The sequence below is a fragment of the Syngnathus floridae genome, chromosome 17 (genome assembly GCF_059516105.1).
Source record: "Syngnathus floridae isolate MCC-2025c chromosome 17, RoL_Sflo_1.0, whole genome shotgun sequence".
In the NCBI taxonomy this organism is placed as follows: domain Eukaryota; kingdom Metazoa; phylum Chordata; class Actinopteri; order Syngnathiformes; family Syngnathidae; genus Syngnathus; species Syngnathus floridae.
Window position 1 is genome coordinate 671,468 of NC_142429.1, and position 24,706 is coordinate 696,173.

Sequence of the window (24,706 nt, forward strand, 5' to 3'; positions counted from 1 at the left end):
GGTCTGACTGTCTTTTCAGGTCAGGCGGATGGAGGCGGAAGAAGCGCGTCTGAAAGAGCACATCCAGGATATCCGAGACCAAAACGAACTGCTTGAGTTCCGCATCCTGGAGCTGGAGGTGGGAAGACTCGCACAAGCGTGTTGAGGCCAGAGATGTGACGGACGGACGGACGGACGGACGGACGGATGCATGCCTCTGCCTTTCAGGAGAGGGAGTGGCGCTCCCCCGTCTTGAAGTTTCTGCAAGTCCGTTTCCCAGACGGCCTCAGCCCTTTGCAGATCTACTGCGAGGCCGAGGGCGTGAGCGTACGTAAGGCGTCCCTCGCAACCCTAACCTTAACCCGAGGTCCCAGAACACCTTACATTGCTCCTTGCGCCTTTCCCCCGGACATCGTCATCAGTGATCTGATGAAGAAGCTGGACATCCTGGGCTATAACGCCGTAAGTGTATGTCGAACTCCTTATGTTCGCACTCCACGAGACTCGGCGGCTCAAATGTGACTTTTGGAAGGCTTTGCGCTGAAAGAAGCTTGTTGACGCTGTGCCTTTGGGCTCTTGCAGAATCTCACCAGCGAGGAGCAGGTGGTCGTGATTCACGCCAGGACCCTTCTCACCCTAGCCGAGAAGGTAACGCGCACGTCCACGCACGCTCTCGCATTCTGCTTATGTGACAGCAGCCTTTCCTCAGTGGTTAGAATACATCAAAGTGACCAAGTCAACACTTCAACAGAAGATGTTGGACATTGAAAGTGAGAAGGTAGACAGACACGCGACATCAGCCAAGGGGAACTCCGGCAATGTGCCCCAACAATTCTGACCTTGAGCTGTGCTAGGATATGTTCTGCAAGCAGAAGGGCTACCTGGATGAAGAGTTGGACTTCAGGAAGTGTTCCATGGACCAGGCTCATAAGGTAAGCCGCCCTCAAATCTCCCGCCGGACCACTGATGGACGAGGATTGCGGCCCAGAGGATCCTGGAGCTGGAGGCCATGTTGTACGAGGCGCTACCGCAGCGGGACTGCCCCGCCACGGACGGCGAAAAAGCCAGCCACGCTGGCGTGAATGACGTGCTGACGGCGGATCAGAGAGAAGAGCTTAGGAGCGCCGTGGACCAATGGAAGCGAGCCCTGATGTGCGAGTTGAGGGAGCGCGACGCTTGCATCCTCCAAGAGAGAATGGATCTGCTGCACAGCGCGCAACAGGTAAGGGCCCAAAGCCAGCCCGGCACTTACTTGCACGCTTACTGGCTTTTGAATGCCACTTTCCATTTGTCCGTCCTAGAGGAACAAAGAGCTGAAAGAATTCATCGAAGCTCAGAAGAGACAAATCAAACAATTGGAGGAGAAGTTTCTGTTTCTCTTTCTATTCTTCTCCTTGGCCTTCATTCTGTGGCCCTAACACCAGCTGGTGAGTGAGCTCCAGCGGCACCGCACTCGACACCTCCGATACACTGCCAGCCGGTCTCAGACGTTGGCAGACGCTCCGATGCCAACGTATACCCCCCGCCACGGTGACAGAGGCACCGCGTCACACCGGCGCTCATCCAATCAGAAGGCAGGAAAAGCAAATTCACATGCAGGGCACTTTTGAACCAGAAGAGAGCGCCACAAAAAACGGTTGTTGCCCCAAACGCGCACTAAAAAGGGTCAGAATAACAAGAGTCCCACTGGCCAGCCGGGGCCACCCGTCCAGCTGTTTCTTCAGGGGGGAAAAAAATTGGAGTCACCGGTGAGTACATTTTGCATTTAGCTCTGCTTTTCTGCTTCTGTCTTCAAGTGTGTGGCATCCTGCGATCAAAGAGTCAGCCAACCCCAAAGCGGTTGACCTCAACGTCCCACCACCATGCCTACCAGAGCAGGTGACGTGATGCTTTGGACATCCTTCCGTCTCAGATGCCCAAAAGTACTCTTTGCCACATCTGCGGCAATACGGTGTCTTTTCAAAGGTGCAAATAAATCCAGCGTGGGCGGAACACGCACGTCTTCGGTTTTTCCCGCTTTGTTTGTGTGACAGCTGTTGTGAAAATTTTATACAAATAAAGTTGTATAGTACAGGTTTGGCCAAGCCGCAACTCCCGAACCGCATGCGGCTCTTTTATGTTCATATCAACATTTGTGTGTGTGTGTGTGGGGGGGGGGGGTTGTGCGTGTTGGCTTCACTTGAGTTCAATTTGGTATTTTGGTCAAAAGCGCATGTGGTGAAATTCCACAAAGTAGGATGGGCAAACACATTTCTTTAAACTATGAGTGTCAATTGGGCTCTCGAAATGGCAGGGAAAAGATGCACAGCAAAACGAAAATACGTAGATGAACACAGGACGTTTTAATCAGAGTGGGAAAGTTTCTATTTTTTGTTGAACGTGATGGCAAACCATTCTGCCTGATATGTCAGACCTCAGCGCATTTCAAAGATTCAAATCTTCAGCGCCATGCACTTCAGCTCACTCCATGCTAACATTGATCAGGCGTCGAACCCGCATCATCATGCTTAAGAGGTGGCCATGCTAACCAGTGCGCCATTATGTCAACGCATAATAACTAAGTCTACTGGTCAAAACAGCGGTTACTATATGACGTCGCTACGTCGTGGTCACGTGACGCAGACAAGACGTCAATGGACGTGGGCAGAGTTAACTTGTTTAAAAGGGAGTAGGCAGAAGAAATATTTAATTTATTTAAATCTATTTGAGTGCACACCATTATGCCAATGCATAACAACTGTAAATCTACTAAACAAAACAGCGGTTGCTATATGACATCTGCCACGTCGTGGTCACGTGACATACGTGACGTCGATGGGCGTAACTTTCGCCGGAATTCAAATCCGCGGGGAGAGTTAACTTGTTTAAAAGAGAGTGGGCAGAAGAATTATTTAATTTATTTAAATCTATTTGGTGTGTGCGCCATTATGTCAATGCATAACAACTGTAAGTCTACTAAACAAAACAGCGGTTGCTATTTGACGTCTGCCACGTCGTGGTCACGTGACGCGGACGTGACGTCGACGCCTACTTTACATCCCACCGATCACAGGACTCCTCGGCTGCATAACCGTGCCCCCTTCCCAACCAATCGGATTTGCTATACGCGAAAACGACGCCAATGGAAAGAGCTTCCGCCCAAATTTAAATCCGTGGGCGTGGCTCGCAGCAGGAAGTAGGAAAATGGCGGCGATGTTGACAAAGACACAGCGGATGGTAACATACGACTAACAAGAGAAATATTTTTATTTTCTGCTTGCAACTGGACCGTCCAGAGCGTACACGGTAAGTACAACTCATCGTTTTTAAAAAGAAGTACTTTTGTTGCCCTGAAAAGCGAGTGAGCGTGGCGTTTGTGGGGGACGTCGAATTTCGACGATTCTTTCTGGTCAACGGTTGTAAATGATTGTGTTGATTAAAAAAGAAAACTTGATGTAACTCTACTTTTAACTGCCGTTTCAGATAGATTTGGAATTGCATCACATCCAATTTTGCCTAGAGCGTACACGGTAAGTAACACTCGTTGTGTTTAAGGAGATTTACGTTTGTAATAGCAGAAGTGTAGCCGCGTTGCGTTGTACGTGTGAATGTTGGTCCGGGCGAAATGTTAATGTTTAATTTCATTCCTTTAGGTTCCACGGTGTTTGTTGGCTGCAAGTTTTCCACTGCAAGAAGAGGCTCATATCATTGACCAGGAGCGAGCTACAATGGTGAGTAGCCATAACATTTATGTTAAACACTTCCTATTTCATGTCTAACAGTACTTGATTTAACAAATAACCATAAATAAATACAGTGTGGGCACTGAAGTTAACTTATGTGATTATACTGCCTAATCTGTCACCGAGTAGATTGTTGCAAAGTAATATAAGATCCAAAGTTGTAATTCAGAATAGTTTTCAAAAGAAGGCCATTAGAATTATATACAAGTCTGATTACCCTGAACAAGCTATTAATTAAATCACAAATTCTTCAATTCAAAGATTTGGTAGATTATCAGACAAATAATGTCTAACAGTAATTGATTTAACACATCACGATAAGTAGATTGAGTGTGGGCACTCTCAAGTTAACATATGTGATTATACTGCCTAATCTGTTACAGAGTATGTTGTTGCCAAGTAATGTAGAATAGATCCAAAGTAGTAATCCAGAATAGTTTTGAAGAGGCCATTAGAATGATAAACAAATCTGATTACCTTGAACATAATAACAAGCTAAGTGTTTAATATGTCCTATGAAGTCAAAATTGGGCACCATCATGTGGTGAAATTTGGAATTGCATCACATCCAATTTTGCCTGGGAACAAACAGATTACATAAATCTTAGTTTTGAATAAGCCACTCCTTCTCAAACAAGTAAACTCTGCCCATTTTGCGCAGTAGATGTTCTGTTAATATCTAGTATTTATACAAAGTCATAATTTAAATTGCTTTCAACCTTCATTCATCGGTTCAACCAACATTACTCGCTCTTATTACCAACTTGTATTGATTTAACTAAGCGTTTAATACTTCCTATCAGGTCTCAAATCGAGATTTGGCAAAATACAATTTCAGCAAATCCAATTTTGCCAGGGAACAAAAATAGATTAAATAAACTAAATAAGTCCTCTTCCCATTAAATAAATCAGAAAAGTCTGTCTTGTAACCAGTCCTCTTCAAACAAGTAAAGTCTGCCCATTTTGTGCCGTAGATTTTGTGTCTATGCCTAGTATTTAAACAAAATCATAATTTAAACGACTTCTTTCCTTCATTCACTTTGGAAATTTGGAATTGCAGCAAATCGAATTTTGGCAGGGAACAAAAATAGATCAATTAAACTAAATAAGTCTTCTTCCCATTAAATAAATTAAAAAAGTCTGTCTTGTAACCAGTCCTTTTCAAACAAGTAAAGTCTGCCCATTTTGTGCCGTCGATTTTGTGTTAATGCCTAGTATTTATACAAAATCATAATTTAAAGGACTTCATTCCTTCATTCACTTTGGAAATTTGGAATTGCAGCACATCAAATTTTGCCTGGGAAGAAAAGTAGATTAAATAAATTTAATAAGTCTTACTACTTCCCATTAAATAAATTAAATACGTCTTACTTGTTCCCACTCCTTTTCAAAACAGTAGTTTAAAACGAGGGCCCTTCACTCAATCTTTAACCTCAACCCCGCACGTTGTGTTGTATCTGTGAATGTTGGTTGTGGCCAAATGATAGTTTTCTTTCATTCGTTTAGGTTCCAAGAAAACTTGATGTAACTCTACTTTTAACTGCCGTTTCAGATAAGCGGGTATTACGTCGCAGTCAAATGCCGCGGATATGACGTAATTGCCCGAACCTCCGCCAAAATTCAAATCTGTTGGCGCGATGGCCGTGAGCCACTGAGCAGCGACGATTATCAACAGAAATATCTTTATTTTCTGCTTGCAACTGGACCGTCTAGAGCGTACACGGTAAGTAACACTCATTGTGTTTAAGGAGATTTACGTTTGTAATAGCAGAAGTGTAGCCGCGTTGCGTTGTACGTGTGAAAATTGGTCGAGGCGAAATGTTAATGTTTAATTTCATTCCTTTAGGTTCCACGGTGTTTGTTGGCTGCAAGTTTTCCACTGCAAGAAGAGGCTCGTATCATTGATCAGGAGCGAGCTACAATGGTGAGTAGCCATAACATTTATGTTAAACACTTCCTATTTCATGTCTAACAGTACTTGATTTAACAAATAACCATAAATAAATACAGTGTGGGCACTGAAGTTAACATATGTGATTATACTGCCTAATCTGTCACGGAGTAGATTGTTGCAAAGTAATATAAGATCCAAAGTTGTAATTCAGAATAGTTTTCAAAAGAAGGCCATTAGAATTATATACAAGTCTGATTACCCTGAACAAGCTATTAATTAAATCACAAATTCTTCAATTCAAAGATTTGGTAGATTATCAGACAAATAATGTCTAACAGTAATTGATTTAACACATCACGATAAGTAGATTGAGTGTGGGCACTCTCAAGTTAACATATGTGATTATACTGCCTAATCTGTTACAGAGTATGTTGTTGCCAAGTAATGTAGAATAGATCCAAAGTAGTAATCCAGAATAGTTTTGAAGAGGCCATTAGAATGATAAACAAATCTGATTACCTTGAACATAATAACAAGCTAAGTGTTTAATATGTCCTATGAAGTCAAAATTGGGCACCATCATGTGGTGAAATTTGGAATTGCATCACATCCAATTTTGCCTGGGAACAAACAGATTACATAAATCTTAGTTTTGAATAAGACACTCCTTCTCAAACAAGTAAACTCTGCCCATTTTGCGCAGTAGATGTTCTGTTAATATCTAGTATTTATACAAAGTCATAATTTAAATTGCTTTCAACCTTCATTCATCGGTTCAACCAACATTACTCGCTCTTATTACCAACTTGTATTGATTTAACTAAGCGTTTAATACTTCCTATCAGGTCTCAAATCGAGATTTGGCAAAATACAATTTCAGCAAATCCAATTTTGCCAGGGAACAAAAATAGATTAAATAAACTAAATAAGTCCTCTTCCCATTAAAAAAATCAGAAAAGTCTGTCTTGTAACCAGTCCTCTTCAAACAAGTAAAGTCTGCCCATTTTGTGCCGTAGATTTTGTGTCTATGCCTAGTATTTAAACAAAATCATAATTTAAACGACTTCTTTCCTTCATTCACTTTGGAAATTTGGAATTGCAGCAAATCGAATTTTGGCAGGGAACAAAAATAGATCAATTAAACTAAATAAGTCTTCTTCCCATTAAATAAATTAAAAAAGTCTGTCTTGTAACCAGTCCTTTTCAAACAAGTAAAGTCTGCCCATTTTGTGCCGTCGATTTTGTGTTAATGCCTAGTATTTATACAAAATCATAATTTAAAGGACTTCATTCCTTCATTCACTTTGGAAATTTGGAATTGCAGCACATCAAATTTTGCCTGGGAAGAAAAGTAGATTAAATAAATTTAATAAGTCTTACTACTTCCCATTAAATAAATTAAATACGTCTTACTTGTTCCCACTCCTTTTCAAAACAGTAGTTTAAAACGAGGGCCCTTCACTCAATCTTTAACCCCAACCCCGCACGTTGTGTTGTATCTGTGAATGTTGGCTGTGGCCAAATGATAGTTTTCTTTCATTCGTTTAGGTTCCAAGAAAACTTGATGTAACTCTACTTTTAACTGCCGTTTCAGATAAGCGGGTATTACGTCGCAGTCATGTGCCGTGGATATGACGTAATTGCCCGAACCTCCGCCAAAATTCAAATCTGTTGGCGCGATGGCCGTGAGCCACTGAGCAGCGACGATTATCAACAGAAATATCTTTATTTTCTGCTTGCAACTGGACCGTCTAGAGCGTACACGGTAAGTAACACTCATTGTGTTTAAGGAGATTTACGTTTGTAATAGCAGAAGTGTAGCCGCGTTGCGTTGTACGTGTGAAAATTGGTCGAGGCGAAATGTTAATGTTTAATTTCATTCCTTTAGGTTCCACGGTGTTTGTTGGCTGCAAGTTTTCCACTGCAAGAAGAGGCTCGTATCATTGATCAGGAGCGAGCTACAATGGTGAGTAGCCATAACATTTATGTTAAACACTTCCTATTTCATGTCTAACAGTACTTGATTTAACAAATAACCATAAATAAATACAGTGTGGGCACTGAAGTTAACATATGTGATTATACTGCCTAATCTGTCACGGAGTAGATTGTTGCAAAGTAATATAAGATCCAAAGTTGTAATTCAGAATAGTTTTCAAAAGAAGGCCATTAGAATTATATACAAGTCTGATTACCCTTAACATAACAACAAGCTATTAATTAAATCACAAATTCTTCAATTCAAAGATTTGGTAGATTATCAGACAAATAATGTCTAACAGTAATTGATTTAACACATCACGATAAGTAGATTGAGTGTGGGCACTCTCAAGTTAACAGATATGATTATACTGCCTAATCTGTTACAGAGTATGTTGTTGCCAAGTAATGTAGAATAGATCCAAAGTAGTAATCCAGAATAGTTTTGAAGAGGCCATTAGAATAATAAACAAATCTGATTACCTTGAACATAATAACAAGCTAAGTGTTTAATATGTCCTATGAAGTCAAAATTGGGCACCATCATGTGGTGAAATTTGGAATTGCATCACATCCAATTTTGCCTGGGAACAAACAGATTAAATAAATCTTAGTTTTGAATAAGCCACTCCTTCTCAAACAAGTAAACTCTGCCCATTTCGCGCAGTAGATGTTCTGTTAATATCTAGTATTTATACAAAGTCATAATTTAAATTGCTTTCAACCTTCATTCATCGGTTCAACCAACATTACTCGCTCTTATTACCAACTTGTATTGATTTAACTAAGCGTTTAATACTTCCTATCAGGTCTCAAGGCAAGATTTGGCAAAATACAATTTCAGCAAATCCAATTTTGCCAGGGAACAAAAATAGATTAAATAAACTAAATAAGTCTTCTTCCCATTAAATAAATCAGAAAAGTCTGTCTTGTAACCAGTCCTCTTCAAACAAGTAAAGTCTGCCCATTTTGTGCCGTAGATTTTGTGTCTATGCCTAGTATTTAAACAAAATCATAATTTAAACGACTTCTTTCCTTCATTCACTTTGGAAATTTGGAATTGCAGCAAATCGAATTTTGGCAGGGAACAAAAATAGATCAATTAAACTAAATAAGTCTTCTTCCCATTAAATAAATTAAAAAAGTCTGTCTTGTAACCAGTCCTTTTCAAACAAGTAAAGTCTGCCCATTTTGTGCCGTCGATTTTGTGTTAATGCCTAGTATTTATACAAAATCATAATTTAATGGACTTCATTCCTTCATTCACTTTGGAAATTTGGAATTGCAGCACATCAAATTTTGCCTGGGAAGAAAAGTAGATTAAATAAATTTAATAAGTCTTACTACTTCCCATTAAATAAATTAAATACGTCTTACTTGTTCCCACTCCTTTACAAAAAAGTAGTTTCAAACGAGGTCCCTTCACTCAACCTTTAACCCTATTTATTCACCTTCTAGGCTAAGTGTTAAAGGCTAAGTGTTAAAGGCTAAGTGTTAAAGGCTAAGTGTTAGAGGCTAAGTGCCAGAGGCTAGGCGCCAGAGGCGAGTTTTTGTGGGCTGAAGTTTTAGTGGGGTTAGTGTGAATACAATCCAAAAGAATACAACAGAATACAATACAATAGAATATAATACATAGATTAAATTCAATAGCTCTTACTACTTCCCATTAAATAAATTAAATACGTCTTACTTGTTCCCAATCCTTTTCAAAAAAGTAGTTTAAAACGAGGGCCCTTCACTCAACCTTTAACCTCAACCCCGCACGTCACATTGTGTTGTATCTGTGAATGTTGGTTGTGGCCAAATGATAGTTTTCTTTCATTCGTTTAGGTTCCACGGTGTTTGTTGGCTATGTTTTCCACTGTCAGAAGGATGAAAATACAAAGTACAACGCTTGGACGTGGGCGAAGACGTCACCGGTGAGTCCTTCCTTCCTATTTATTTACCTTCTAGATGCTAGAGGCTAAGTGTTAGAGGCTAAGTGTTAGAGGCTAAGTGTTAAACACAATACGAACAACACAACGATACTGCACTGAACAACACGATACCGCACTGAGAAACACGATACCGCACTGAACAACACGATACCGCACTGAACAACACCATGCCGCACTGAACACCATGCCACACTGAACAACACCATCCCGCACTGAACAACACCATGCCGCACTAAACAACACCATGCCGCACTGAACAACACCATGCCTCACTGAACGACACCATGCCGCACTGAAAGACACCATGCCGCACTGAACGACACCATGCCGCACTGAAAGACACCATCCCGCACTGAACACCATGCCGCACTGAACAACACCATCCTGCACTGAACAACACCATCCCGCACTGAACAACACCATGCCGCACTGAACAACATTATGCCGCACTGAACATTATGCCGCACTGAACAACACCATGCCGCACTGAACAACACCATGCCGCACTGAACAACATTATGCCGCACTGAACAACACCATGCCGCACTGAACAACACCATCCCGCACTGAACAACACCATGCCGCACTGAACAACATTATGCCGCACTGAACAACACCATGCCGCACTGAACAACACCATCCTGCACTGAACAACACCATTCCGCATTGAACACCATGCCGCACTGAACAACACCATCCCGCACTGAACAACACCATCCCGCACTGAACAACACCATGCCGCACTGAACAACATTATGCCGCACTGAACAACATTATGCCGCACTGAACAACACCATGCCGCACTGAACAACACCATGCCGCACTGAACAACACCATGCCGCACTGAACAACATTATAACGCACTGAACAACACCATCCCGCACTGAACAACACCATGCCGCACTAAACAACATTATGCCGCACTGAACAACATTATGCCGAAATGAACAACACCATGCCTCACTGAACAACACCATGCCGCACTGAACAACACCATCCTGCACTGAACAACACCATCCCGCACTGAACAACACCATGCCGCACTGAACAACACCATGCCGCACTGAACAACACCATGCCGCAATGAACAACACCATCCCGCACTGAACAACATTATGCCGCACTGAACAACATTATGCCGCACTGAACAACATTATGCCGCACTGAACAACATTATGCCGCACTGAACAACACCATGCCGCACTGAACAACACCATCCTGCACTGAACAACACCATCCCGCACTGAACAACACCATGCCGCATTAAACAACACCATGCCGCACTGAACAACACCATCCTGCACTGAACAACACCATGCCGCACTGAACAACACCATGCCGCACTGAACAACACCATGCCGCACTGAACAACATTATGCCGCACTGAACAACATTATGCCGCACTAAACAACATTATGTCGCACTGAACAACACCATGCCGCAATGAACAACACCATGCTGCACTGAACAACATTATGCCGCACTGAACAACACGATCCCGCATTGAACAACACCATCCCGCAGTGAACAACACCATGCCGCATTGAACAACACCATGCCGCACTGAACAACACCATGCTGCACTGAACAACATTATGCTGCACTGAACAACACGATCCTGCATTGAACAACACCATGCCGCACTGAACAACACCATCCTGCACTGAACAACACCATGCCGCACTGAACAACACCATGCCGCACTGAACAACATTATGCCGCACTGAAAAACACCATGCCGCACTGAACAACACCATCCCGCACTGAACAACACCATGCCGCATTGAACAACACCATGCCGCACTGAACAACACCATGCTGCACTGAACAACATTATGCTGCACTGAACAACACGAACCTGCATTGAACAACACCATGCCGCACTGAACAACACCATCCTGCACTGAACAACACCATCCTGCACTGAACAACACCACCCCGCACTGAACAACATGATCCCGCATTGAACAACACCATCCCGCACTGAACAACACCATGCCGCACTGAACAACACCATTCCGCACTGAACAACACCATGCCGCACTGAACAACACCATGCCGCACTGAACAACACCATGCCGCACTGAACAACACCATGCCGCACTGAACAACATTATGCCGCACTGAACAACACCATGCCGCACTGAACAACACCATCCCGCACTGAACAACACCATGCCGCATTGAACAACACCATGCCGCACTGAACAACACCATCCTGCACTGAACAACACCATCCCGCACTAAACAACACCATGCCGCACTGAACAACATTATGGCGCACTGGACAACATTATGCCGCACTGAACAACACCATGTTGCACTGAACAACATTATGCTGCAGTGAAAAACACGATCCTGCATTGAACAACACCATGCCGCACTGAACAACACCATCCTGCACTGAACAACACCATGCCGCACTGAACAACACCATGCCGCACTGAACAACATTATGCCGCACTGAAAAACACCATGCCGCACTGAACAACATGATCCCGCATTGAACAACACCATCCCGCACTGAACAACACCATGCCGCACTGAACAACACCATTCCGCACTGAACAACACCATGCCGCACTGAACAACACCATGCCGCACTGAACAACACCATGCCGCACTGAACAACACCATGCCGCACTGAACAACACCATGCCGCACTGAACAACACCATGCCGCACTGAACAACACCATGCCGCACTGAACAACATTATGCCGCACTGAACAACACCATGCCGCACTTAACAACACCATCCCGCACTGAACAACACCATGCCGCATTGAACAACACCATGCCGCACTGAACAACACCATCCTGCACTGAACAACACCATCCCGCACTAAAAAACACCATGCCGCACTGAACAACATTATGGCGCACTGGACAACATTATGCCGCACTGAACAACACCATGCTGCACTGAACAACATTATGCTGCACTGAACAACACGATCCTGCATTGAACAACACCATGCCGCACTGAACAACACCATCCTGCACTGAACAACACCATGCCGCACTGAACAACACCATGCCGCACTGAACAACATTATGCCGCACTGAAAAACACCATGCCGCACTGAACAACACCATCCCGCACTGAACAACACCATGCCGCATTGAACAACACCATGCCGCACTGAACAACACCATGCTGCACTGAACAACATTATGCTGCACTGAACAACACGATCCTGCATTGAACAACACCATGCCGCACTGAACAACACCATCCTGCACTGAACAACACCATCCTGCACTGAACAACACCACCCCGCACTGAACAACATGATCCCGCATTGAACAACACCATCCCGCACTGAACAACACCATGCCGCACTGAACAACACCATTCCGCACTGAACAACACCATGCCGCACTGAACAACACCATGCCGCACTGAACAACACCATGCCGCACTGAACAACACCATGCCGCACTGAACAACATTATAACGCACTGAACAACACCATGCCGCACTGAACAACACCATCCCGCACTGAACAACACCATGTCGCATTGAACAACACCATGCCGCACTGAACAACACCATCCTGCACTGAACAACACCATCCCGCACTAAACAACACCATGCCACACTGAACAACATTATGGCGCACTGGACAACATTATGCCGCACTGAACAACACCATGCCGCACTGAACAACACCATGCCGCACTGAACAACACCATGCCGCACTGAACAACACCATGCCGCACTGAACAACATTATGCCGCACTGAACAACACCATGCCGCACTGAACAACACCATGCCGCACTGAACAACACGATCCCGCATCGAACAACACCATCCTGCACTGAACAACACCATGCCGCACTGAACAACACCATGCCGCACTGAACAACACCATTCCACACTGAACAACACCATGCCGCACTGAACAACACCATCCTGCACTGAACAACACCATCCCGCACTGAACAACACCATGCCGCATTGAACAACACCATGCCGCACTGAACAACACCATCCTGCACTGAACAACACCATGCCGCACTGAACAACACCATGCCGCACTGAACAACACCATGCCGCACTGAACAACACCATGCCGCACTGAACAACATTATGCCGCACTAAACAACATTATGTCGCACTGAACAACACCATGCCGCACTGAACAACACCATGCTGCACTGAACAACATTATGCCGCACTGAACAACACGATCCCGCATTGAACAACACCATCCCGCAGTGAACAACACCATGCCGCATTGAACAACACCATGCCGCACTGAACAACACCATGCTGCACTGAACAACATTATGCTGCACTGAACAACACGATCCTGCATTGAACAACACCATGCCGCACTGAACAACACCATCCTGCACTGAACAACACCTTTCCACACTGAACAACACCATGCCGCACTGAACAACATTATGCCGCACTGAACAACACCATGCCGCACTGAACAACACCATGCCGCACTGAACAACACCATGCCGCACTGAACAACACCATGCCGCAATGAACAACACCATCCCGCACTGAACAACACCATGCCGCATTGAACAACACCATGCCGCACTGAACAACACCATCCCGCACTGAACAACACCACCCCGCACTGAACAACACGATCCCGCATTGAACAACACCATCCCGGACTGAACAACACCATGCCGCACTGAACAACACCATTCCGCACTGAACAACACCATGCCGCACTGAACAACACCATGCCGCACTGAACAACACCATGCCGCACTGAACAACACCATGCCGCACTGAACAACATTATGCCGCACTGAACAACACCATGCCGCACTGAACAACACCATACCGCACTGAACAGCACCATGCCGCATTGAACAACACCATGCCGCACTGAACAACACCATCCTGCACTGAACAACACCATCCCGCACTGAACAACACCATGCCGCACTGAACAACATTATGGCGCACTGAACAACATTATGCCGCACTGAACAACACCATGCCGCACTGAACAACACCATGCCGCACTGAACAACACCATGCCGCACTGAACAACATTATGCCGCACTGAACAACATTATGCCGCACTGAACAACACCATGCCGCACTGAACAACACCATGCCGCACTGAACAACACCATGCCGCACTGAACAACACGACGTCGCACTGAACAACACGACGCCGCACAGAACAACACGACGCCGCACAGAATAACACAATACCGCACAGAACAACACAATACCGCACAAACCGTTTTAGATAATATTACGTCGCAGTCATGTGACGCGGACATGACGTCAATAGGCGGAACTCACGGCAAAATTATAATCCGTGGGCGTGGCTTGCAACAGGAAGTAGGAAAGCGGCAGTTCTGGCAAACAAGACACAGCGGTTAGTAACACGATGACTAACAAGGCAAATATTTTTGTTTTCAGCTTGCAACTTGACCGTCTAGAGCGTACAAGGTAATTACAACTGTTTTTTTTTTAGCCCTGAAAAGCGAGGGAGTGTGGCGTTTGGGAGGAATGTCGAACTCGGCGTCTGCTTCCAGCCACAGACGCCAAATTTCGACGATTATTTCGACTGGTCAACGGTTGTAAATTATTGCGTTGACTAAAAACTTTATTTAACTCTACTCTTAACTTTGCCGTTTCAGATATGCGGGTATTACACCGCGGAAATGACGTCAATAGGCTGAACTCTCGCCAAAATTCAAATCTGTGGGCGCAATGGCCTTGAGCGAGACACCGGATACAAACACGACGATTATCAACAGAAATATCTTTATTTTCCGCTTGCAAGTGGACCGTCTAGAGCGTACACGGTAAGTACAACTCATTGTGTTTAAAAAGATTTACGTTTGTGTAGTTTGCGTTGCGTTGTATCTGTGAATGTTGGTTGAGGCTAAATGTTAATGTTTAATTTCATTCCTTTAGGTTCCACGGTGTTTGTTGGCTGTATGTTTTCCACTGCAAGAAGAGGCTCGTATCATTGACCAGCAGGAGCTACAATGGTGAGTACCCCTTTCGTCTTCCATTTATGTTAAACACTTCCTATTTCATGTCTAACAGTACTCGATTTAACAAATAACCATAAATAAATACAGTGTGGGCAGTCACGTTAACATATGTGATTATCCTGCCTAATATGTTTATCACAAATATGTCACTAATCACTAATATGTTTATTTGTTTATCACAACACCTTTGGACCTTCAGCAATCGATTATTTACCTTCATCTACATAGAGACAGAACGATGGTGTCTTAAACATCTCATTCATTTCACCAAATAACTTCACGCAGGTGGATAACGGCCGTCTCGGTCACGCTATGTTGCGTGATGCAGTTTTGAAGAACCAAATGCATTTATTCAATGAATAAGTCAAGCTAGTTCTATGTTTATGATGTTGTAAGTTACGGTACCGATTGAAGTTGAGTTCGAAGCCAGTGGAAAACAGCGCTGCGTTTGTGCTCTCCAGGTACAAATGTTGTGATCTCTGACTGACGACCGGGCGAGACTCGAGTAAGAGATGTCCAAACGAGCTCCGGCAGGGCGGGCCAAGGCGGAGCGAACGGACGCCCTTCAGGCCGCCAATGACGAGCTGAGAACCAAACTGATGGACGTCCAGTTAGAACTTCAGCAGGAGAAGAACAAGGTGAAAACCTCAACAGACAGACACTGCCTGCCTCCCTGCCTGCCTCCCTGCCTGCCTCCCTGCCTGCCTCCCTCCCTCCCAGTTTTCCCGATGTAGATTAGACATGCGTGTGCCATGACTGTGTCAGCCTACATCAACAAATGCACCGAGGACGTCAGCACCACTAAGAATATCATCACCCGGGGCAACCAACGACCCTGGATGACTGAGGAGGTACGTCAAACGCTACGAGCGCGGAACTCTGCCTTCAAGTCTGGCGACAAGGAGACACTGAGGACAGCGAGAGCCAACTTGAACCGTGCCATCAGGATAGCGAAGCGAGACCGCAGTCGAAAATTTCAGGATCGTTTCCACGACGTCAAAAACATCAGGAGTATGTGGCAAGGCATACGGGCGATTACAGACTACAACTCACCCTCCCCCCCCCCGGTGGGTGTAGTTGATGCTGACTTTCTAAATGGTCTAAATAACTTCTTTGGGAGGTTCGAGGCACTAAACGGCACTCCAGCAGTTAAAACTGTCCCCCATCAGGAAGAGGAGGTACTCTGCCTTGACTCCGCCGATGTGTTGAAGACCCTGAGGAGAGTCAACCCCTGTAAGGCCCCTGGCCCCGACAACATTCCTGGGCGTGTGTTCAGGGAATGTGCAAGTCATCTGGCTGGGGTCATCACAGACATTTTTAACACCTCGCTGGGCCAAGCCACAGTGCCGGCGTGCTTTAAGACTGCCTCCATCATTCCGGTGCCGAAGAAACCTCAAATCACCTCATTTAATGATTACCGGCCTGTTGCACTGACTCCGGTTATGATGAAGTGCTTCGAAAGGCTGCTTAAAGGTCACATCGTTTCCAGACTCCCCCTATTATTTGACCCGTTCCAGTTTGCCGACCGGCAAAACCGCTCCACTCAGGACGCCATCTCCTCCGTTCTTCACCTGAGCCTGGCTCACCTGGAGGAGAAGAACACCCATGTGCGGAGGCTGTTCCTGGACTTCAGCTCAGCGTTTAACACCATCATCCCACAGCATCTGGTAGGAAAATTGGAACACCTGGGCTTCAACACCCCCCTTCGCAACTGGCTGCTAGACTTCCTCACCAACAGACCTCAGTCAGTCCGGGTCGGACAGAACACCTCTGATGTCATCACCCTCAGCACAGGCTCCCTTCAGGGCTGCGTCCTGAGCCCCCTGCTGTGCACCCTGATGACACACGACTGCGTCCTCAGGTTCACCACCAATCACATCGTGAAGTCAGCAGACGACACAACGGTGGTGGGGCTCATCAGAGACAACAACGACCTGGACTACAGAGAGGAGGTGGAGCAGCTGGTGGGCTGGTGCAGAGAAAACAGCCTGATCCTGAATGAGGAGAAGATGAAGGAGATCATCGTCGACTTCAGGAAAAAACAGCCTCACCACGCTCCACTGATCATCAACAGCTCAGCTGTGGAGGTGGTCAGCACCACCAAATTCCTGGGGGTCCACATCACAGAAGACCTCACCTGGACTATGAACACTACGGCACTGGTCAAGAGGGCACAGAAGCGCTTGTACTTCCTGCGGAGGATGAGGAGAGCCCACCTGCCCCCACCCATCATGAGGACGTTCTACAGGAGCACCATAGAGAGCATTCTGACAAGCTGTCTCTCTGTGTGGTGTGGAGGCTGCACCGCCTCCGATTGGAAGAACGTGAGGAGAGTGGTGAGGACAGCAGAGAGGATCATAGGGGCTCCTCTTCCCTCCATTCAGGACATTTCATCTCAGCGCTGCATGTCCCGTGCCCGTAACATCATCAATGACCCATCACACCCCCACCATGGACTGTTCTCCCTGCTGCCCTCTGGGAAGAGGTTTGCAGCATCCGCTGCAGGTCCACCAGGTTCTGCAACAGCTTTTTCCCTGCTGTCATCAGACTGTTGAACACTAGAACTGTTGAGCTCTAAACTGAACTCTGCATCACACATTCACAGAACTGTACTTTATGACACTACGGACCTCTATCTTGCACTATCTCGCACTACCAACTTTACTGAACTTGTATAAACCCTTTAAATAGAAGTTTAATACATGGTTTAGCATTCCTCTGCACACTCTTGAATACTGTTTTGCCTACTTGCACTATTGCATAATTATCACTGCTGCACTTTATACTTATTTTTAATATATATATATATATATATATATATAGTATATATGTATATATATATATTTTCATAGGATATGTTACTTCTATTCAACTGCAATATCACTACTTTGTTGTAAGACGTATGCAACGGAATTTCGTTTTGTATGCACCATGTGCAGACAAGATGACAATAAAGTTTGTCTAAGTCTAAGTCATGTCAGGTCAGCTGTCTGGAGAGAGAGAGAAGTCAGGACCTGCGGGCGGAGCACCACCGTGCCACCGCCGCCATGACGGAACTCAAAAGCAAACTCCATGAGGAGAAGCAGAAAGAGTTAGCCATTACCAGGGAGACATTACTGCGGCAGCATGAAATGGAGCTGATGAGAGTGATCAAAATCAAAGATGGAGAGATCCAGCGACTGAATGCCTTGGTCCTCAGCCTGAGGGACGGCTCCATGGACAAGGTGATCCGCTCTATCCGTGTCTGACTATCCGCACGCCACGTCGGGCTTCGATGCGGCCGCTACCGTATTGTGTAGCTTGTCCCCAGTAAGCGTCGCGGCGCTCCGTTGCGGTCTCAACGGCCCGGTGTGGCGCAATGTCTGCTCAGGTGAGGAGGGGGGGCGCTTTGCTGGCGGAGGTGGAGGAGACGCGGCGGTGTCGGGAGACCGAGCGGTGTCGCCTCCACCAGGAGCGCGGAAGAAGCCCTGGCAGCGGCCCAGCAGGCCTGGCAGTCCCGAGCGGCCGAGCTCCGATCGGCTCATCACCAGCATCGGGAGGAGCTGAGCCGAACCAAGAGAGACTGCGAGAGGGAGATCCGCCGACTGGTAGGACTGATCAGATGCGCGGTGCGTGGCTATGTTCCCAATTTCGTTGTATACCTGCAGTGCAATGACACCTAAGGCATTCTATTCTATTCTATTTCACAAGAAGAAAATGTCCGGTTGCTCGCTTCGCTTTTGTCACAGCAAAGGTGTTCTAGTCGATTCCAGAAAAAAATTGGCCGGTTGCTCTCTTTGTTTTTGTCACAATTCTGGCAAATGAGTTTGCCCGCCTGCCTGAGCGCTCCCCGTTTGTACATCCAGACGGATGAGATCAAGCTGAAAGACAGAGCGGTTAGTGTTTTGGATGAAGCCCTGGGGCCGGCCACGTCCACCGCCTTCAGCTGCAGACTCAGGCTGCCGAGCAGCAGATCGCTGCCCTGAGGGATTCCCAAAGGGCGGGCCTAAACTACCCTGGAAGTGGGGTCAACGCCGCTACTAGCAATCCTCTTCATTGCGTAAGCCACCTCATCACACACTTGCAGTACGCATGACTTAGTTCGTTGCTGGAGGAAGGTAGCACAAAAACAGTTTTGAACTTTGAACGAGTGCTTGTGTGTGTGTGTTGCGGGGCGTTTTCAGTCTCAGGAGGATCGGGACACGCGACGGTTTCATCTGAAAATCGCTGAGCTCAGCGCAGTCATCAGGAAACTGGAGGATCGAAACGCCCTGCTTTCTGAAGAGCGCAATGAACTGGTAATTTATTGACGGCACGCTTGAAGGTTTGCGCTACGTTTGATGCGCGCCATCCAGCGAGGCACCCATTGCGCTTGCTTATTAGTTGAGCGGCGCGGCGAGTCGGTTGCCTGGTAGATGTCTTTTATTGGGAGCCAAAGCCACGATTCCGTTCAAACCGATGCAAAAGGAATGGATACGTTCTGGCCCGCGTGTTGTGCGTCTTTCACATCCCGCACTTCATGCTTGCAGCTAAAGCGACTGAGAGAAACAGAAAGCCAGTTTCTGCCACTCCTGTACAAAAACAAACGCCTGAGCAGGAAGAATGAAGAACTCTCGCTGGTGCTGTGTCGCCTTGAAAACAAAGTGCGCTTTGTCACCCAGGAGAACGAGGAGATGGCAAGCTTGGTAAGTCGACGCGGACAACGGCGGCGTGCCAACAGAGTCCACTGCATTTGTGTTCCACAGAGAAGGCCTAGTTCGCTCAATGACCTGGACCGCGGTTGCGGCCAGCAGGACGGTGAAATGGAGTTCCTTCAAGTTGTGGAGCAGCGGCACATCATCGACGACTTGTCCAAGGTCTTCAGGCAGGCGACTCGGTGCACGTACGGCAGCGCCGCGCTCGCTCGCTGTCGCCAGGAAACCTTTTCCGTCCAAAGCTTGGCCGGCGGCCGCCATCCAAAAAATTGGCCCCTTAAATTCCGACCTTTCAAGCAGGAGCATTGTGCGCACGCGTTTGAACACGCTTTAGACGTTTTGCCGTTTTCAGCAGCTCAAAGCTCCCGTTTTGTCAGCGCCTTTGCCACTCGCTGTGCGCTGAAAACGACGGACTTGCCCGGCTGCTCAGCCCGTCAACCATGAGCCGCGAGCGCGACGTCATTGTCCGTAGGCAGCTAGTGGCAAAATGCACCCTGTTAGAGTTGCGCTCGCTCCAACTTATTTTGCAAGAACCACACGGGAGACAAGTAAGTTCTTTTGGACACCTGCAGGTGGAGAGTCCATCCGTTGTACGAATGAAGTCTGACTCTCGGCTCCTGCACGAGCATTTTAATTAAGAGAAACAGGGTGGGTGTAAGAGTGGATTGAATAGAGGAAGCCCTTGACCTCTAGTCAAAACATAGCAAGGGGTGTTTTACGACTTTGTGTAGGAAGGGATAAGCGATAGGGATAAATAAGGGATAAATAATATTATTTATTACAGGTCGCAGTCAAAGTCAAAGCAACACAATGATACGATAAAGATAATCTGGAAAACCCTGACACACCCTGTAGTTGTCACTTTTGGAAAAGACGAGCGTCCCTCCAATCATCGCCGGTGACGTGTTTTTCAGGCTCTGGAGACAGGAGCTCATGTCAGAAATGTCATTGTGAGTCGCGTTTGTTTCTGCGCCGGAGCCGTTCGTTCCCTTTGCATCCAAAGAATCTCAAAGGCGGATTATTTGTGTCGACAGGAGAGAGATTTGCTGCTACGATACCGACGTCGAGAATCTCTGAGGAGGAACAAAGCGTGAGGTCCTGCAAGGTGAGTCTGTTTGTTTGCGGCTGCTTGGTGTTGCGCAAGATGAAATGGCCTTTTTCTCGCTATCGTTCCTCTCGTCGATTCATCGTGAGGTGTCGCTTCAGTTTGTTCAGAGAGATGTTTGCTTCCGCGCCCGCAGGTCATCGAAACATTTTACGGCTACGACGAAGACGTGTTGGTGGACTCGGACGGATCGTCCTTGTCTTTTCACACCGACAGAACCCCCGACACGGAACCCGAAGAGGTAGCCCGCCATTTCTGCCAGCGTATTGGCACCAAACATTCCTCTTCAGCCTGGAATCGGACTCGTCTTTGCGTCGCGGGTGCTTTGTCGCCGGTCTGACTGATTCTGGTACTAGTGCTGTGTTGCATTGGTGTGTGCATGAAGAGGCGGAGCTTCGCTACCGCCAGCTGACGCAAGAATATCAAGCGCTGCAACGAGCCTACGCTCTGCTAGCCCAGACCAGCGAAAGGGGACTACGACGCCGAGAAGGAGATCAAGGTGGCGCCCCTTCCCGCAACCCCCGGCCGGGTCGCAGCCTCCCCGTTCTCACCCAGCCTCGGGTGTTCTCTGGTCTGAAAGGAGGAGGAGGAGCCTCCCTCCTCCTCCTTTCAGACCAGAGAAAAGCTGATGGTAGAAATGGGTCACTATCAAAGCAGAGTAGCAGATCTGGAGTCAGCGCTGAAGCAACAAGGACAGGTAAGCTCATCAATGAGCACACCTTTTTCTCAGACAAAATAGCTACATTCTTCAGTCACTCATCCGTCTGGCATTACTGGACCAACCCCCCCCCCCCCCCCCCCCCGAACGTGGCTGGGAAAATGCGGAGAAAAGCAAATGTCATTTTCCAGTCAACCAAAGAATTTGTGGATGAAAATGACACAACATTCCAAAGCTGTCCACGCGTTTGTCTCTTCTAGAATGTCAAGTGGGTGGAGGAGAAGCAGCTGCTGCGTCAGAGCAATCAGCAGTTGGCCGAAAAGGTGACGGAAAGAAAGGCGCTGGGCGGAGTCGCTTGGCGTCACACCTGTCGGGAAGCCCCGCAGATGAGGTCTGACTGTCTTTTCAGGTCAGGCGGATGGAGGCGGAAGAAGCGCGTCTGAAAGAGCACATCCAGGATATCCGAGACCAAAACGAACTGCTTGAGTTCCGCATCCTGGAGCTGGAGGTGGGAAGACTCGCACAAGCGTGTTGAGGCCAGAGATGTGACGGACGGACGGACGGACGGACGGATGCATGCCTCTGCCTTTCAGGAGAGGGAGTGGCGCTCCCCCGTCTTGAAGTTTCTGCAAGTCCGTTTCCCAGACGGCCTCAGCCCTTTGCAGATCTACTGCGAGGCCGAGGGCGTGAGCGTACGTAAGGCGTCCCTCGCAACCCTAACCTTAACCCGAGGTCCCAGAACACCTTACATTGCTCCTTGCGCCTTTCCCCCGGACATCGTCATCAGTGATCTGATGAAGAAGCTGGACATCCTGGGCTATAACGCCGTAAGTGTATGTCGAACTCCTTATGTTCGCACTCCACGAGACTCGGCGGCTCAAATGTGACTTTTGGAAGGCTTTGCGCTGAAAGAAGCTTGTTGACGCTGTGCCTTTGGGCTCTTGCAGAATCTCACCAGCGAGGAGCAGGTGGTCGTGATTCACGCCAGGACCCTTCTCACCCTAGCCGAGAAGGTAACGCGCACGTCCACGCACGCTCTCGCATTCTGCTTATGTGACAGCAGCCTTTCCTCAGTGGTTAGAATACATCAAAGTGACCAAGTCAACACTTCAACAGAAGATGTTGGACATTGAAAGTGAGAAGGTAGACAGACACGCGACATCAGCCAAGGGGAACTCCGGCAATGTGCCCCAACAATTCTGACCTTGAGCTGTGCTAGGATATGTTCTGCAAGCAGAAGGGCTACCTGGATGAAGAGTTGGACTTCAGGAAGTGTTCCATGGACCAGGCTCATAAGGTAAGCCGCCCTCAAATCTCCCGCCGGACCACTGATGGACGAGGATTGCGGCCCAGAGGATCCTGGAGCTGGAGGCCATGTTGTACGAGGCGCTACCGCAGCGGGACTGCCCCGCCACGGACGGCGAAAAAGCCAGCCACGCTGGCGTGAATGACGTGCTGACGGCGGATCAGAGAGAAGAGCTTAGGAGCGCCGTGGACCAATGGAAGCGAGCCCTGATGTGCGAGTTGAGGGAGCGCGACGCTTGCATCCTCCAAGAGAGAATGGATCTGCTGCACAGCGCGCAACAGGTAAGGGCCCAAAGCCAGCCCGGCACTTACTTGCACGCTTACTGGCTTTTGAATGCCACTTTCCATTTGTCCGTCCTAGAGGAACAAAGAGCTGAAAGAATTCATCGAAGCTCAGAAGAGACAAATCAAACAATTGGAGGAGAAGTTTCTGTTTCTCTTTCTATTCTTCTCCTTGGCCTTCATTCTGTGGCCCTAACACCAGCTGGTGAGTGAGCTCCAGCGGCACCGCACTCGACACCTCCGATACACTGCCAGCCGGTCTCAGACGTTGGCAGACGCTCCGATGCCAACGTATACCCCCCGCCACGGTGACAGAGGCACCGCGTCACACCGGCGCTCATCCAATCAGAAGGCAGGAAAAGCAAATTCACATGCAGGGCACTTTTGAACCAGAAGAGAGCGCCACAAAAAACGGTTGTTGCCCCAAACGCGCACTAAAAAGGGTCAGAATAACAAGAGTCCCACTGGCCAGCCGGGGCCACCCGTCCAGCTGTTTCTTCAGGGGGGAAAAAAATTGGAGTCACCGGTGAGTACATTTTGCATTTAGCTCTGCTTTTCTGCTTCTGTCTTCAAGTGTGTGGCATCCTGCGATCAAAGAGTCAGCCAACCCCAAAGCGGTTGACCTCAACGTCCCACCACCATGCCTACCAGAGCAGGTGACGTGATGCTTTGGACATCCTTCCGTCTCAGATGCCCAAAAGTACTCTTTGCCACATCTGCGGCAATACGGTGTCTTTTCAAAGGTGCAAATAAATCCAGCGTGGGCGGAACACGCACGTCTTCGGTTTTTCCCGCTTTGTTTGTGTGACAGCTGTTGTGAAAATTTTATACAAATAAAGTTGTATAGTACAGGTTTGGCCAAGCCGCAACTCCCGAACCGCATGCGGCTCTTTTATGTTCATATCAACATTTGTGTGTGTGTGTGTGTGGGGGGGGGTTGTGCGTGTTGGCTTCACTTGAGTTCAATTTGGTATTTTGGTCAAAAGCGCATGTGGTGAAATTCCACAAAGTAGGATGGGCAAACACATTTCTTTAAACTATGAGTGTCAATTGGGCTCTCGAAATGGCAGGGAAAAGATGCACAGCAAAACGAAAATACGTAGATGAACACAGGACGTTTTAATCAGAGTGGGAAAGTTTCTATTTTTTGTTGAACGTGATGGCAAACCATTCTG

The 24,706-nt window shown here is 47.1% G+C and overlaps 2 protein-coding genes across 4 annotated transcripts; both read left to right on the top strand.

The window, feature by feature from the left end:
• Window positions 1-837: 837 nt before the first annotated feature.
• Window positions 838-2,072, top strand: LOC148383095 (janus kinase and microtubule-interacting protein 3-like). 2 transcript variants are annotated; one of them, XM_088358415.1, is made up of 3 exons: window positions 838-1,201; window positions 1,281-1,406; window positions 1,776-2,072. In XM_088358415.1, exons 1-2 carry the CDS (start codon window positions 989-991, stop codon window positions 1,395-1,397), a joined length of 330 nt encoding a protein of 109 aa, XP_088214541.1. In that variant the 5' UTR covers window positions 838-988; the 3' UTR covers window positions 1,398-1,406; window positions 1,776-2,072. The 2 variants fall into 2 exon arrangements, with proteins under 2 accessions (XP_088214541.1, XP_088214540.1); XM_088358414.1 differs by lacking the exon at window positions 1,776-2,072 and having other exon boundaries at window positions 1,281-1,767.
• Window positions 2,073-23,167: 21,095 nt separating this feature from the next.
• On the top strand, window positions 23,168-24,403 carry LOC148383096 (janus kinase and microtubule-interacting protein 3-like). Of its 2 annotated transcripts, XM_088358389.1 has the most exons (3): window positions 23,168-23,531; window positions 23,611-23,736; window positions 24,106-24,403. In XM_088358389.1, the coding sequence occupies exons 1-2, from the start codon at window positions 23,319-23,321 to the stop codon at window positions 23,725-23,727; spliced, it is 330 nt and encodes a 109-aa protein (XP_088214515.1). In that variant the 5' UTR covers window positions 23,168-23,318; the 3' UTR covers window positions 23,728-23,736; window positions 24,106-24,403. The 2 variants fall into 2 exon arrangements, with proteins under 2 accessions (XP_088214515.1, XP_088214514.1); XM_088358388.1 differs by lacking the exon at window positions 24,106-24,403 and having other exon boundaries at window positions 23,611-24,097.
• The last annotated feature ends 303 nt before the right edge of the window (window positions 24,404-24,706 follow it).